The sequence below is a fragment of the Symphodus melops genome (assembly GCF_947650265.1).
Source record: "Symphodus melops genome assembly, chromosome: 2".
Classification (NCBI taxonomy): domain Eukaryota; kingdom Metazoa; phylum Chordata; class Actinopteri; order Labriformes; family Labridae; genus Symphodus; species Symphodus melops.
Window position 1 is genome coordinate 18,339,538 of NC_136692.1, and position 16,994 is coordinate 18,356,531.

Genomic DNA, 16,994 nt, shown 5'->3' on the forward strand with positions numbered 1-16,994 from the left:
GGAACAGCAAGTGCTAATAAAGGGTTATGTAAATCTTGAATGATTATTAACAGAAACTATCAAAGCCTTCACAGTCATATGAAAGTATCCTTCTCTTTACAATATCATCACCAAACACTTATTACACAAGACTCTCAGACATATTTCTGCAATACTAAATTACTGTTTATATTAACATGACTTGTGTATTACACATTATATCCTCCTGCTGTCTTAACATTTAGATGCTTTTATTGTGAAACCAGGAAGTTACATGATCCTGATCTCAAGGAGGACAGCGACTTGGTAAAGCTTCATAACAGTGAAGTCGACCTTGCTAAACATTATGCCCTCCAAATGTCTAGCCCGACGACAAACACAATCAAGTATGAGTGACGGGTGAAAGGCCTGATCATGCAGCTTGTATTTAACTATTGTGCAGCTTCAGTTGAGTCAAAGGACCACTAATGAGGGTGTCCATGCTGTGATGTCGGCTAATTTGCAGAATGAGCACATGGCGAGCGTTTAAGCTCCAAACTCTTCGTAACATCTCCAAACTTAGCGTATAGAACCTCAGACTGGTCCACTCTATCAGAGATATTACTGCAGATAAGCACAAACTCTTTTCATCGACACTCAGACAAAATGAAGTATTTAAACAGACAGTTTAATCGGAGTGACGGACAGGGAGCCTTGTGGTTACCATGGTAACTCTCTCTCTCGTCAGCCTTTGTTCAAAGAGAGGAGAGAGAGCCACTATGCTGCTGATTATTATGTATAAGAAGAAATAAACAACACATTTCCTGATTGTCGTCATAGCTAGAAGCAGCTTTTGTAACAGACACATGTATAAACCGGGGCAATCAAAATACTCTTTACCCTGCCACGCAACTTTGTCGCGAAGATGTCGGCTAACAGACGCTTGTTATGTTACTTGAGAGAACATCACAGAAACACAAATGACAAAGACGGATCATTCCTATCCTTTTTAAGAAACCAGCAGTTGGGTTCAATCTGAGCACCAGCTATCATTCTGATAGATAATTAAACTTTCAGGAGCATTTCATGAACTTTTCAGGTCAGAAAAATCACATCCCTGCGAGTGGTTTCTGTAAAGGTGAATGAAATTAATTTATTTCTCTCTTTACCTCCTCTCTCCCAGGTCTCCCCAAACCTCGCACAGTAGCCGAGAAAGCATCCGCAACAGCTTCCCCTAGTCCCACAATATCCAACTACAAACCGACAACCAATCAGCAGCCAGCATCGGGGACGGGTGGTAGACCTGCGGCACCGACCACAACGTCAAAACTTCCTGTTAAAGGATTAACAACAAGTCTCAGCTCCTCCTCACTGGGAAGCAACGAGAACAATGGAGGCACGAAAGGTGAGGCGGTGGGAAATGTGAATAAGAGAAAACACACACACACACACACACACACACACACACACACACACACACACTGGAGTAGGTTTTCTTTGGTGTGGTTTCCCTTTCCCTGCTGACTTAACTTCCCTCTTGTTCCACTGTGCGTGCGTGCATGGTGCATCACTGTCAAGTTCAAACACACACACACACACACACACACACATTCCCACATTCCCACATGATCCGTCCTCTGACATTGATAAAAACTCTTGTTAAAACAGGCTAAGGGAAATATACAATCAGATCCTCTCTGGACACCCTGGGAAATTTCAGTGTGTGCGTCTCTGTGAAATCTGCCCACTTCCTCTATTGAGGAGCACATCCAGTCAGCATTCAGAATACAGCGTGTGTGTAGAAAGAATCTGTCGTTGTCTTTAATTTATCTATTATGTCATATTGTTATCTGTTAAGTATCCACAAAAACTAAAACATCTCTGCAAGTCCAGTAAAAACAAACATTTCTGAAAGTTTAAGGATGTGTCACGACTGCTAATTGACCTCTGACTGCCCTTTTGTTCTCTTAACTTCACACCCACACAAACACACACGCACACCTTCTCTGCTGCCAGCGTTTATTTTTTTGTGTTTCTGCTCTTGGACAGTGGATACAGTCAGATATCAGATGGAGAGAACTAGTGGGGGATGACATGTGGGAGAACAACAGCCTCTGTACATGGGGCACGCACAAACCACTAGGCTCCCAGTACCGGCTGCTCTCATAACACAACCTGCCTTTTAAAATGTTTGACTTGTTCTGTTATCACAACAGGTGAACCAGGTGTGTTTGGAGGCTTATTGTTGTACAACGTAGCATGTCACAACAATGATCCTGTAGGATAACGTCAGGAGTGAGCAGCTGCAGAAAAAACCTTTGAAATGGCGGCATTAGAAGATTCTGTTTTTACACAAGACATTGCACATCAACTGCTGCGTTTTGTGATCCAGAAAAAAATTATCAAATTAAAAGTGCTCATAATGGGAGTTGACACTACATACGTTTGTCCACATTGGGCACTAACATCTTCAACATCTGACCCTCTGGTTTCTGCAATAGGAAACAAATACAAGTGAATGGCAATAAAGTTTAAGCATTCAATTGAGAATATATATATGTATAGAGGTATAAAAAAAGGTGCTTCATAGAATTGATTATGATCTGTAATAAAAGACCCTTCTTTGCTCTCTTTTGGAATGAATATATTGTTACCGCGGAAACACAATGTTTGCTTGCAGCCTCGTGTTAGACTGGATTACTGAATTGAAGCTAGCAGCAGAAAGATCAGTGAAGTTGAAGAGTTTAGATGAGTAAGACTGTGAAATGCAGGCAAACTGCTGGATGCAGGCGAAAAGAAGGAAAAGTCAAGCAAGAAAAGAGTCGGGTCCAAAAAAGTAAGCAAGTTTAGTTTTTTTATTTAGTGTCAAGAAAATTCAGTTACATAAAATTAATTCCAGACACAGTGTTACACTCTGTGCTGCATGTTTGTACATGTAATGATATCACCGAACAGCATTTCCAAACATTTTTCTATTCAGAGTCGGACTCACTGATCATAAATAGAGTCATATGAATGTCATAAAAATGAGTTAATCTTTAAAAAGGAATTTTAATGCGAAAACTACCAGAATGTATTACCAAAATGTGATTATATAAAGAGGAATTACAGGAAAAGAGGAAACGTATGAATAGATACATAATTAGAGGCTTTTTTTACGTTGTTGTATTTGGATTGCAGGCAGTTTGAATGAGTGAAAACGGATCGACAACCAAGTTGCAGATTTCGAGGCTAAAATGGAAATTTATTTTGAAACACACAGAAATGAAAATGTCACAGCTTTCTCTAAAGTGACGCACATCAACCATCTTCTAAACAGAAAAAATCATGAATTGGTTCTAGTCATTTCAAAGCCATATTAACAAAGTACCTATTCCTACCTATTCCACATCGTCGACTCTTGAGTGAGATGAAGGTGCACCTTGCTCTCTGCCTGTACGTCACCATTTATCAAAAGAATGAGCATTTTACCATCAGAGACGTATTTATTAAAATGTATGTAGATTTGTATATTTCTTTGATTTAATTTTCACAACTTTAAATATGTTGCTGAGTGCATGTGTGGTAGTGTGAACAGTAAGAAGCTCAACAAGGTTGTATTTGTTTCCTTCAACTGAGCAGACGACGTCAAGGTAGCACAAATGTTGTACTTAATGACAGTACTTAATAACTTGCTCTCAATGTTTTGCCTTACTTTCATGGGTTGCTTGTTTACATAACAAGTTTACATGTTTTTTTAAACTGACACGTAATCAAACACCCACCCACTGGAACTGTGTACCCGAAATATCATTTATTTATTTTTGATGTATCGTCTTTCTTCCAGGAGCCCCAGGACCAACAGGGACAAAGCCAGATGAGCGACCCAGCAGGAGCACTCTCCCTGAGGGCAGCCAGAGTGCAGCAAAGCCCCTGGTCTCCACCAGCACCAGTACTCCCAGCGAAGCAGTTCCCAGTGCAAACAATGGAGTCACTGCTGCTCCAAAACCTCCTGCCATGAGGAGCAGAGCTCTGTCTCTGCAGGCCAGGACCCCAGCTACAGGTGAGCCACATGAATATAGTTTACAACAAACACAAATACATAACACACTATTAGCTTTTTTTTTTCTTTTAGAATTATTTAAGAATCAAGTATTGAAGACATTTTAAACAGACAACACTTATTAAAGTCGAACTGAGCAGATGTTTGATTAAGGTAAGATTCACTGAACTGATCCCACACTCACAGAATTCACTTCATACACCAGCTCAACAATCAGAATATATATATGACCAGCTGCAATAAAAAGAAAAATAGAAAATTAAAATCAGACCAACTTCCATATTGTTGGTCTGCATCAGGACTTACAAGTCCCTACAGACTGAGCTACTTCCTTTCAATTCTAATCTGGTTAGCAGGTTAGATTTGACAGACATGTGACTTGAGTACTTTGTTTTGTAGGGAGGACAAGACAACTGTTGCATGGTGCCTCCTTTCTTGGTCACAAACCAGATAATACTCGCTGGATGTGCAATTACACAATATATGAGTGAACAAGAGGAAGACGTTTGATGATGAAGTATGAACAGTTAAGAAAGATCAGCTAGTTGTTGCTTTCATTTCAAAGCTGCAGCTGCTTTAAATGCAACAGACAAGTTTCAGCATCAACTTCAGTCCCATCCTGTGTAACAAATCCCCTCTGAAGAACTTCTGTGATGGACTTGGACTTCTTCTGCATCCTCTCTGCAGGTCTGAAGGCCCCGTCTGTCACCAACTACATCACGGCAAAGACGTCTGCCACCAATCAGATGGCAGCGAAGACGCCTCCTGTAGCCGGGCAATTGCTCGTGAAGCAGGCATCCCAGAATCCCTTGCAGAGGAGGGGTTCAGCAAGACTCAATCGACTGAACAGCTCAGGTGAGGACACATGAGAATATTAAATGTTTGTGTGTTTTGGTAAGTAGAGACGTTTGTGTGGAAAGTGCTTCAGGTGTGTTGGTTTTTACGAAATCCCAGTTAACCCAGGATTTTTTTGGCAACCGTTACCATGGAAATCTTCCAGCATTATCACAGCGGCTGTGTGTGGTTTGTGAGCTTTGATGTGTGTGGGAGCAACTTCAGTCAAATCACCTCAAGCTGTTGAGAATTTAATTTTAATTTCTTTTTTTGTTGTTGTGGGAAAAAACACAAGACGTTGTGACATTCATATTGATTTTTAATAAGGCTTGGAATGATGCGTCCCTTCGTTGTTTCACCTCATTGCCTGGCCATGACATGGGTGAGACAGGATTGGGAGAGCAAGCAGGGGAGAACAGAGCTGTTTGTGCGATGTTGTGCAACACAGGAACATAATATAAAATCCCAGACTGGTTCACTAATACAACGGCATTGCTGAATCAATATGAAAGAAACATAGATGCACAATCATAGCAGAGCTTTGTTAAATTGCTGCAACTTCGGAATTACAATCAAAGACTTTATCCTTATTCATGTTGTAATGATAAACTTAAAGAACAGTCAGCATTATTGAAGGTCTTCTCCTCATCCTGCATACTCTTCCATGCCCCCACCCCCCTTTAACCAGACCAAAACCAATATATGTTTTCAATTGTAGAACATTATAGGATTGCTTTCCATGAATTTATTAAAACTGCCAGGAGTTTTATATATATAGTGGGATATAAAAAGTGGGTAGCGTTTTTAAATGTACAAGTATCAGAGACGTAATGTAAAGTGGCCAATACGCAATTCTGGGTATCTCTGTGGAAAAAAACGGAGGAAAAAACTGGGAACATTTCTAGAAGTCAGTTATATGAAGCCCAGTATTATTATATTGACACATTTTAAAACTAAGAGCAAAATTTAAAAAAAACTTGTCATTACACACACATTTGGGGTAAGGAGCATTCAGTTATAGATGTCGTCAAAAGAGGAAGTAAAATTCGCCCCTCCAGATTATGTCTTCTAAATGATCCCCCCCCTCCTTGGGAAATTTCAGATGTACCACAAAGGGAGAAGCCTCATGTCACCTGCTTGGCAAAGTTCAAGGCCTTCAGGCCTGTGTCCACTTCGCTCTTTTTCTGGGCAGAAAAGCTCTGACTGTGCACTCTGGAGTGTGTGCATGAAGCGTGCATTCACTGAGGAGCCTTGTTATTTTGGCTTTATTTCCCTTGTTAACGGCAACAATACATCAAGACAAAATCCTTGTCTAAATGTACCCCATTCTGATTCTGAGAAGAAAGAGACCGTCCTGTCTCTATGACAACGGCCGCTGTATGACCAACACGGCGCCTACTTTTTATTGCATGTTTTATATTTGAGATTGTTTTTTGCCCAAGTAGACACGGAGCAAAGAGGACGCAAGTACAAGATTATCTCATAAACACACAGCCACAGCTACTGTATTAACAACAGCTCTTAAGAGTCTGTTCTAGTTAATGAAAACAATATTTAAGCTATGTAAGAAGCAAAAACATTTTCCGACATAGATTATCAGACTGGTTTTTCCATTATGAAGTATTGCTGGTATCCTCCATGTAGACCCTGTGAAGCTGGGCCCAGTGGACACCACCCCTCCATGTGGTGTCTCTGTCTGGGTCTTTAGGCCCCTCGGAGAGCTGTTCCTTTCAGGACCACATGGAGCCAGCACTCAGTCATGCTGTCATGGCCACACACTAACATACACAGCCACACGTACACACACATGCACTCGCACATTCACATACGGTAAGCATCACACATCAGAAACCCCACACACGCATTTGATTCATGCAGCTCCCTCTGTCATTCACACGCACCGCAGCAACCCTCAGGCGACAGTGGTTAGCAGTGAGGGCCCCAGTGGCTTTCTAAAACTCTTTTCGTCTCTATATGAACTTTATTGACTTGACTCACACATATGCTCATAAAAACACAAACACACAGCACTCTAATTGTCAAATGAATAATCTTATAACTCTGGGGTAAATATTTGTGTCATGTCGGAGATTTAACTTTTAAAGTCGGAATTAAAGTTGAGATTTCTATTTATTTATTTTTTGTACTGGCTGTTAGGACAAATGGTTTCGTTATTTAACAATTAAAGCTATTCAGAGACAATTGTAAACCAACACACCACCATACCTAGCATAACTTAAATGTGTACACAACAGAGAATGCAATGTAAGTTGAGCCATGTTAAAACTTTGAGTCCCTGGAGCTACTTCTCGGGAAGGACAAGTATTTTTTTAAATAAAATTCTTGAAAATAATAGGAATGTGTCCTCTGCTTGTTAAAAAATATATACAGTACCTCTGTCACATGTTTTCATTCATACCATTTCTCTGTTTACACATAAACTACATCTGCAGAGGGGCCTTTGCTAATTTATACTAATGAAACCCTCTCTTCTAGAAACATAATTTAATGAAGCATAACTTCTTCTTTTTTTGTGTCTAAAGTTTCTTTGAATAAATAAAAGTTTTCTCATATTTACATATTTTATTTTACATTATACATTATATGAAACTCCTGTCAATAAATTGTAATCACTTGGTTCTGCAAATTACATTGTTAAAAAAAGCTGAATAAACAAGGGATTTTGATGGACTATTGTTGTCAGGCATAACTACAGTAGTGTTATTAAGAGGAACCTCAGAGACTGACCACTGTGTATTTTTGTACTTGTTTATGTTGTAGAAACTCTGGATATAAAACAATCTGTTACAATGAAACAACAGGACAAGAGAAATGAATGTGCAGCTGTCAGCTCTGAACTTATTACTAACAGATTAGCTCTTTGTGTAAAACAAAGACGTCTTTTCAAAGGATGACTAGCTTCAATACGACACCTGCCACTGAGGGATGAAGAGACACAGATGTGTGTGTGTGTGTGTGTGTGTGTGTGTGTGTGTGTGTGTGTGTGTGTGTGTGTGTGTGTGTGTGTGTGTGTGTGTGTGTGTGTGTGTGTGTGTGTGTGTGTGTGTGTGTGTGTGTGTGTGTGTGTGTGTGTGTGTGTGTGTGTGTGTGTGTGTGTGTGTGTGTGTGTGTGTGTGTGTGTGTGTGTGTGTGTGTGTGTGTGTGTGTGTGAGGCTCCTCCCACCCTTGCAGGATTTGTTCTTCATCGGGGTCCTTTCATCACATCTAACCCTGACTTGATTCATCTTTGACTCTCTCTCTCTCTCTCTCTCGCTCTCTCTCCTGTTTACATGAACCCAGAGCAGGCTGAGCGAGGGTGCTGAGGGGGGGGGACAGAGAGAGAGAGCCTGAGTTAGTGAGTGAAGAAGATGGAGGGAGGGATATTATTTAAATCCCACCCACTACCCCTCCCCCTCCTCCCCTGCAGCATCCCTCGCTCCCTGCCTTTCTGTGTGTGTGTGTGTGTGTACACATGTGCACGTGCGTGTGTGAGCGTGTGTGTAGATGCATGTCTTTGTGTGTTTGTGTAACAGTTATCAAACGCACACACCTCGTAGATGTGTGTAACGGCAGAGAGGGAGGACTAATCATCAGCAGTGTCGATAGTTTTCTCTCCTCCCTCCCTCCCTCACAGTGCGACCTCTCTCTCGTTTCCCTCCATCTTTACCGTTGGATGATTTACTACCACTTGGTCGACAGGGAAGCACGCAGCTTTTTTGGCGCCATTTTCTCTTCTTCTTCTTCTTCTTTTTCTTCTGTTCGCATCAACAGAAACTGGCTCTTCTTTGCAGCTTGACGGACTGCCCCCCTATTTGATTATTTAATGCTTTCATTTGTATTCTTTGAGTCAAAATCCAGTTTTGGTCCCTTTTTTCCCCTGACTTTCTCGTGGAGATGTGAAGCAAAAAATTTCAACAGCAACAACCTCTAAGATTGTTTCTCTCTCTTTTTTTCACGGAAATATTTTCGCTTTCTTTTTCTTGGGAAAGAACTATTGAACATTTTCATATCCCAAAGAGTTACAACTTCAGGAAATCTTGTTTATAATTTTTGTTCAAGATCGCTACTGGTGTGTTGTGGTTATTTTGGATATAATTTCCTGCCAGTGAGAGGGGCAACTCTGGGAGTTCTGACCAAAAGAAATCAAACTAGTGTTTCCTTCAGCCCTGGATTCTGTGAAAGTATTTATGCACAAAAACCCCACGTTTTGAAGAGTTTTGGATTGCAATCAGAGACGATGTTATGGTCTCCTAGACTGTCGCTGTCCAACTTCCACGTGAAGCTCACGGCCAAAGGACTTTTCCGAAACCTGCAGCTGCTGTCAGGATGCAGGAAAAACACCATGGTGTTCCATGCAGGTCTGGATGTTTTCCCAACACCTCCATGTCCTCCCATCATCATCCAACCATTAATACTTTAATTTTCTAATCACATCCATCTTTTAATATGTTGATCAAAATGAAGATTCAGGCTCACTGATTTACACCACACTGCTCATCCATCCATCATGTTTCCCGGTTCATCTTCCACTTTGCTGTAAATTCTCCCTTCAGGCCTGAAGCTCATATTTAACACCTTCCCTCGTCCTCTGTACAGATACACGTGGCAGGGTGGGGTTTAAATGGGAGGCTACCACACCCTGGTAAAGGAGAAAATAGTTTAAAAGACAAGTTAATTAAGCATGACACTTGTAATGTTTTCTATATAGCTGTCTTATTTTTTTGTCAAGAAAAATCACAAAAACCAGAAAATTACAGTGATGCTGTCTTAAATTCAAACAGCAAAACGAGCAGAATTGTAAAAAACTATGGCGCTATGGATTTTGCAGCTGTACTTGATTTCTGGGGGTATTTTTGACCATTTCTAAATTATTACTTTCCTTCTTGAAATCTTCTGATGGGTGTGGTTGCCTTTGAATAAAGTACAAAATTCTGCTTCCTTGGAGTCTTTTTTTTTTTTTTTTTTAAAGCTTTTTCGGTGAAGAGATGTAACGACTGACTCCAGATCAGCCTCAAACGCCACCTCACCCTCTCACACACCCCTCCTCACCCTCCTACTCCTCCTCCTTCCTGCACAGCGTTGGCAGCCATTGTTGCCTCCTCCTCTCTCCATCACTGTGGGGGCTTTCAGTGTATGCAAACCGGCATCCACAGCTACCATGTATCTGCTTACAATGGGGCCATTAGTTGTCTGAATGTGTATACACAAGTCCGTGTGTGCGTGTGTAAGCTTTCTGCACGAGTGCCTGAGCAGTGGCGTGATGAATCACCATGGCTGTAGGCTCCTTCACAGCCGCGATACCCTCATCGAAAGGGGAGGGTAAAATCACGTGACTCGCACACAGACACAAACCAGAAATAAAAGCATCATTAAAAGGCTTCTCTCTTTTCTCAAAGCCTTCTGAGTAACATGGCAGAAGTCTTTGAACACTGTCAATGTTTTTATGTCTGTGACACAGGATGAACCACATTAATCATCACTCCACTGACTTACTCTGAATGTTTGGGCCTTTAAGCAGTTTAGAAAAGTAACAAAGAGATGATGTCATGAAGGTCAGCCAAACAAACAGGACACACACCGTCTCTTTTCTAATACTTCAGTTAGCACACTGCCCATGTAGAACACCATGTACTTTATCATCAGCACTTTAACATAAATTGTTGTCTTTTAATGCAACAGCTCAAAAGAAACAAACATTTAAAATGTTCTTGTCTTCTTCTTTTACTTTTCAGTTTTACCTTTCCTCGTCTTCATGTTCTCAGTATTACACTTCGTTTTTTGTTAGTTTTTTAATGTTTGTCTTCTTAATATTTGTCTTCCTCATCTTCTCTTCATTTTCATATAGCTCTTTTTCCTCTTCAGCATTTATTTTCTGTGGTATTTTTCTCCTTTTATTTCTCCTTCATAGTTAATCCCTTTTTTCTGCTTTCCTGATGCTGTACTCTAAATTGCTTCTTCATCTTCTTAGTATTTTTCTTCTTCTGTCTTACTTCTCATATTTGTCCCCTCGTTCCTCCTTCTTCCTTTCCTTTGATTTCTTCTTGTGATTCATCTTATTTTCCTTTTCTTCTTCTTATTTTGTTCTTCTCTTTCTTGTTGTTCTCTGCCAGCATATTTCTCCAAACTCCTCTTCTTCATGTTTGTCTTCTTCACATTTGTCCTTTTCTTGTTTTTATCTTCTTAGATTTTCTCCCTTGTCTTCTATCCTATCTCCTATTTTCTTTTCCTTGTTCATGTTAGTGTTACGCATGCCATTCTTTATTTCTATGTCGACCTCGTCCTGTTTGTTTTCTTCTCCTTCTCTGCCGTGTTAGTTTGGTCTTCTTTCTCTTCTTTCTTTCTTTCTTTCTTTCTTCAGTCTTTGTATTTGTTATGTTTAATAATAATCAGGTTTACACTGATTGACATCGGTTCAATATGCGTTTGAATGGTCTGATAACTGTGAGTGGCTTCATTTACGTTTTGTACGACGTGTTAGTTACACTTTATCTGAGCTGAACCTCTCCACCTTCACAGAGACCATCAAGGTTAAAAAGATTCAAAGGTCCTTCATAAACTTTTTGAAAACAGGAAGAAATATGTCTGGGATTTTTTAGTAGATGCCTTTATGATAAGTGAATCCACTTCTACTAAAATAGTAAGCATGAGACATGAAGGAGAATTGAAGCTGTGATTGTAGCTTTGTGTTGGCTTAGATTGAACATTAATGTTCAATGTTAGCATTGGTTTAGCTGCTTTGCTAGCTCTGCAGTCTCACATGAAAACAAACTAAAGCAGTGAACCAGAGCTGAATATTTAAGCTGATTTACTGTTTCCAATGTTTGACAGACACGTGGTGTGTCAGAGGCTTACTGTAAGTCAAAAAAATCGTCCACTGCCAGACACTTAATCAGAGTTCTGATCAGTGAGGAATGAGGATACCAGATATGAAGTATTTCACATGCGGGATGTGCATGTGAGAGGGATGTTACACAGAGACCCCAGAGAGAGCAACTTTGTTTTAAAGGAGCAGAGAAGATCAAGACTGATTTTCCTCAGCTTGATGTTTGTTCTGACTTGTGTTTTTGTCAGCTTCATTTGACCTCCGGGTTTATACTCGACAGTATTAATTTCTTACATGTGTCACAACTCAATTACTGTCAAATCTGTTTTAATATCTGACAAACCATTTTATTCTTTGAAGGTCTCCATTCACATGTTTGTTCAGCTGCAAATGATCTACAAGTCGGTTCACTTTCTGCTGGCCGTGTGTTTCTTGTGTGGTTGCTGCTCATAGAAACATGTTCCTCCCCGTTTCATTTCTTCAGCTCAGCCTCCTCACTCTGCCATCATGATGTTCCTCTCTGAGTGTATTCCCGCAGGCCCATCTGAGCCGAGCAGCACGTGTTTGGCTGCAGCGTGTTTTCTCCGTCTGAGCTCCACAGACCCACTTCCCTGCCGCCTGCCATCACTTTGAAATATAGGTTACAGCAGGCTTTAGTCACCACATGTGCACACACTCTGCAGAGGTACGCGCACGCGCTGCATAGCGGTTCAGCTGAGGCTGGCCACTCATGCAGGCTTTAATCTAATGTGGAGGTTTCTGTTTTTCTCCTCAGTTGAGGGCATTAGGGGCTGATTCTGCTGGAATCGTTTCATAGATTTGAGCTGTGGTTCACTCTAATGCTAGGGAAACTAGGTAGAGATGTTCCCTCTGCAGATCAAGGACAGACATGTGCTGTTTATGTTTCATCCACATCTCTTGACGGTCTGTCTAGATCTGTCTGATCTAGAAACCTCATTATGACTCTGAGGCCAGAATCTGTGGTCTTTAGTCGGTGAAAATCATCTCAGCATTGAGGTCACAGCGATTGGATGGATGGATTGCATTGAGGCATCAGACATCCAGTAGAAGCTAAGAAGACACATGACATGAAACATCTCACAACTTCCCTTCCCCCCCATATGAATATATTTGCCTTTACAAAAAAAACACCCTGCAAAATCTAAATTAAACTTTGACTAAATGACCTAAACAAACAAACAAAAAAAACGTTACTACTGACAGAACTTCCATGGCCTAGTCTTTACCTTTTAGCTCTGCTGACTTTAAATTAACAACAACCCAATTCAGACGGAGCAACTACAGTAGATACAAAGACACTGAGCTCTCTTCTGTGGTTTCGCAGCACTATAATTTATAACCCCTCTCCTCTGCAGTGTTACACATTCATAAGGTCATCTGGAGCCCTGGGTTGGTTTGGGACTGTCAGGTCAATTTCAGGCTAGCATTTAAAATGTGGCCAAAAATACATCACACATGAGAGAGGTTTTCTAAGGAGAGCAATGAGACTTCAGGCCTTTTTAAAGCGCAGACAGATTTAAAGCCCTCTGAGATGGATTAGTGTTTGACCCTGTTTTAAGATGGACACAAATTAAATGAAGAAAAGCTTTTTAGGTGCAGTTATATCCAAGAAATGAGAGCATTCAGCTAGCAGGATGTGGTAAGAGTTAACATCACACACTATGTGAGTGTTTATCTTATCTTGCCACCTGACAGACCCAGAGGTTTCAGGCTGGCAGCTTGTCGACCAGAGGTTCTGCTGAACTCATTGAAAATCTTTGAAATGACTTCAAACAATCCAAAAGAGAAGCAAAGACACTACAATACTTAAAACAAAGATACTTTACAAAAAGGTTAAAGAGACACAACAAACAAAGATACAGAAACAACTACAGTGATGCACAAAATATCAAATATCAAAAACCACAGAGATGAATCAAAAACTACAAAGATGCTACACAAGACTACAAATGGACCTGAAAAAAAAAAAAACCCAAAGCGCCATAATGAGACATAAAAAAGACAGTAAAGATGTACTCAAGGATAACACAGATATTCAATAATAATGGACACATATGACTACAAAGACCTCAAAACAATGTGTCAATATCCATAAACAGACACAACAGATCTTAAGGAGCGATCTTAAAGACATTTAAGTAGAGCCTACTGTTGCATGGACCAACTGTTTCATTGTCTGCATTATCAAACATTTGACAATTCCTTCACTTTATTATTTTCTACAAAAAGACTATCTTCAGCTTAAAATACTGACAGCTGTGTCAAGACCTCTGTAAGTGCACCTTTTGTAGCTCCAGTATGTATCTTTATACTAAAAAGAAACCAGTAACTTTCTGTCTTTTTTGTCTGTGCAGATATAAAACAGTTACAGTTTTTTGATAAAACAGTGAAACAGAAGAGCGGTCTATTTCTCTCGCACAGTCAGGTGTTCAAAATATAACTTACAGGTTGTTGCTAGGTGACGGGATGATCTAGTTTGCAATGAAAACAGGTCAAATACTGGACATAATACGCTTGTGAACAGTGACATGTTCTTGCTCATGTTTCCATGGTGACAGTGATGCGGGGGCTGCATCTCCAGTGTACCGATGATAAAAATCTATGTTTGTCCTTTCTCCTTAGCAACATGTTGACGTTTCCGGCCCTTTAGTCTGATTCGAGCTGCTGATTGAGGAATGAAGGTTCATCTGCTGAGGCTGATGTTCACCATCAAACCTCAGAAATCAGTGCAGCCCGCTTATCTTTTCTCATCAGCTCTGCTGTGTTTGTGTTGTTGTGAGTCTGCAGCTGAGTGGAGAGGATACATGGTACAGTTCCAAACATAAACACAATGATAACTACTGTTTTTATTTACTACAGAATAATATCCCTTCGTTATCAAGGTCTTCTAAAAAACTGTTCTTATCTTGGAACAAATCTGTGAATACTTGTCTTTTCTATTATTAGTACACCACTAATAATCAACATTTAACTTGATTCATGTACATCTAAAAAGTGTTAATAAAATGAAGTAGATTAACAAGAATATCCTAAGTATGGTAACTCTTTAATCAGCTTTTTCTTTGATTCCCACAAATTAAATGGTAAATGTTTAAAAAGAATCAATACGATCATTTCATGGAATATTCGTTTTTTAATTAAACCAAATTATCAAAACAATTTGTTTGTCCAAATTGTCCAAATCAAGATAAAGAAATAGAAAAGGTGCATGTCATTGTCCTCAAAGGGAATGTCATCTCACCGACAAACTGAGCACTAAATCATTGTACTTCATGTCACTGACTCTTGCATGTAGAGTAATCGTCCACTTTTGCAAAATCAGATTAACATTTCTACCTTATCCTGAAACCAACATTTTGCAGGAATCTCTATTTTCAAAACAGGAATTAAATGATATTTTAGCCCATTTTAGTAATCTAAAACCCCCCCCAGCAGATTAAGGAGATAAGTAAGACAACCTGCTGTGTGTTTGTGTGTGTTGAGCTGTCCTTGTTTGTCCTGCTGTGCTGGCACACTTTTTGGTCCTGCAAACACACATACAGTGCAATAATTCATTGTTAATGTGTCTCTGACCAGCAGGAACTGAGCGTACAGTGAGCTCTCATGTTTCGGCTGTTTGTGGAGGATAATAATGATTCACGCATGATATCATGTTCATACTCACTATACTATGGAATCAGGGGCGCAATTAAATTGGTGTATATATTGCATGTTCTTATGCTGAAATATATATTTAATCTCTTTCAAAAAAAATTATTTAATTTATTTATTTTCTATATAATCTTATTCTTTAAGATCCCCTTTTACCTAATTTTTCTAAATGTTCTGCTTTTACTACATACAATTAAAAAGTAGAATAGAAAAAATATTTTACACATTACATTGTTTTGTTATGAAATATTAGTGGATAAATGTGTTTTGTATCGATGGGTATACTGTTTATTCTGTAATATATACAAATAAATATTGAAAGATCGTAAACTTGAGTATAGATCCGCAATTACCGGATGTTTTTAAATCTTTTTTCCACTCATTTTTATTGATGTATTTCTTTATTTTGTAGATTCATCCTTTTTAAAGTCACTAGTAGATGTTTGAACACAAAACATGGCAGTCCTGTGAAAACTCTGAGTGTTCTATCTAAGTGTGGTTGGTTGAGCTATTCTATTAATAATAAGGAGCTTTGCCAATGAGCTAAAGTAAAACCTTTTTGTTTCTAAAAAGCCCCCACTCCTCCTCCACCTTTTATCCTTCCTCTCCTTTCCTGGTGAAAGATGAACACATTAAAAACAAAGCAGACAGTCTTTAAGTGTGATCATAAGACTGCACTCATAAGATGGCTGAAATGATTATTGGCATGATTGACACAAATAGTGTTTGACTGCGTCTTCATATTGATTGTTCTGATTGATAATGGAGGCCATCTTACTGAGTACTGAAGGAGACTCTGATGACACACTTCTGTCTGCTGTCTCATGTAACGTGATGTGCATGCTAACAGTGTTGTTTCTCTCCCAGTCTGGGCTCAGCAGCTCTGCATGACTGCTCTGCAGACTCCAGGTACAAACCACCATCACCTGTACACACTCACACACTCACACCACGTGTTTCCTGAGCTGCACCTCCTGTACAGCTACAGTAGTAAACACATTAATGAGGGGTATCTTTACAACCTGAGCCTGATTTTATGTTGTTATGATGTATTTTTTACTTTTTGGAATTACTCCAGTCCATTGTTTCAGCCGGACTGTTACGGCTGCAGTGTAATCCCCCAAGATTATAGTGGGGATTAAAGAAGTCTATTAACAGTCCTTTGTTTAACACTAACAGGCTCAGATTGTTATCTAAATGTCCTCCGACAATTAAGACAATATCGCCACTGAAAGAAGTTTCAACAGAGGTTGGATACTTTTTTTAAACTGTAAAAAGTCGTGACATCACTCAAGACTCCATTGAATAAAAAAACCTTAGACTATTAAATCATCTACTTCTTCAATCAGTTGATTTGTTTGTGAGTTTGATCAATATTGAAATGGATGCAACTGAAGTAGTTGTAGTAGTAGTGATCTAAAAGTCACACAGTAACACAAACTCACTCACTGGCACAGGTCGACAAGCAGCTCCTTTAAACATTAAATGTAAAGTCACAGTTAGTTAATGGCTGTAAAGAGAGTGACGTAACAGTTAGAGGATGAGTCTAAACTTGACAAAAACAAATCTGTATCTGGTGGGATTCTTTCAGTAACGTGCTAAAACATCTACGATAACAATCAGAGCCTTCTAGTTTCACACAAACAATATTTCTTTTGGACTTGG

At 39.6% G+C, this 16,994-nt stretch overlaps 1 protein-coding gene across 4 annotated transcripts in view; it reads left to right on the forward strand.

The window, feature by feature from the left end:
* Positions 1–16,994, forward strand: part of LOC306820252 (uncharacterized protein) — a 71,766-nt gene that overhangs the window by 34,312 nt on the left and 20,460 nt on the right. For all 4 annotated transcript variants that reach the window (XM_079338048.1, XM_079338047.1, XM_079338050.1 and 1 more), the window contains 3 exons: positions 1,142–1,363; positions 3,785–4,000; positions 4,688–4,855. In XM_079338048.1, coding sequence (XP_079194174.1) covers positions 1,142–1,363; positions 3,785–4,000; positions 4,688–4,855 — 606 coding nt within the window. The remainder of the gene's footprint in view (positions 1–1,141; positions 1,364–3,784; positions 4,001–4,687; positions 4,856–16,994) is intronic.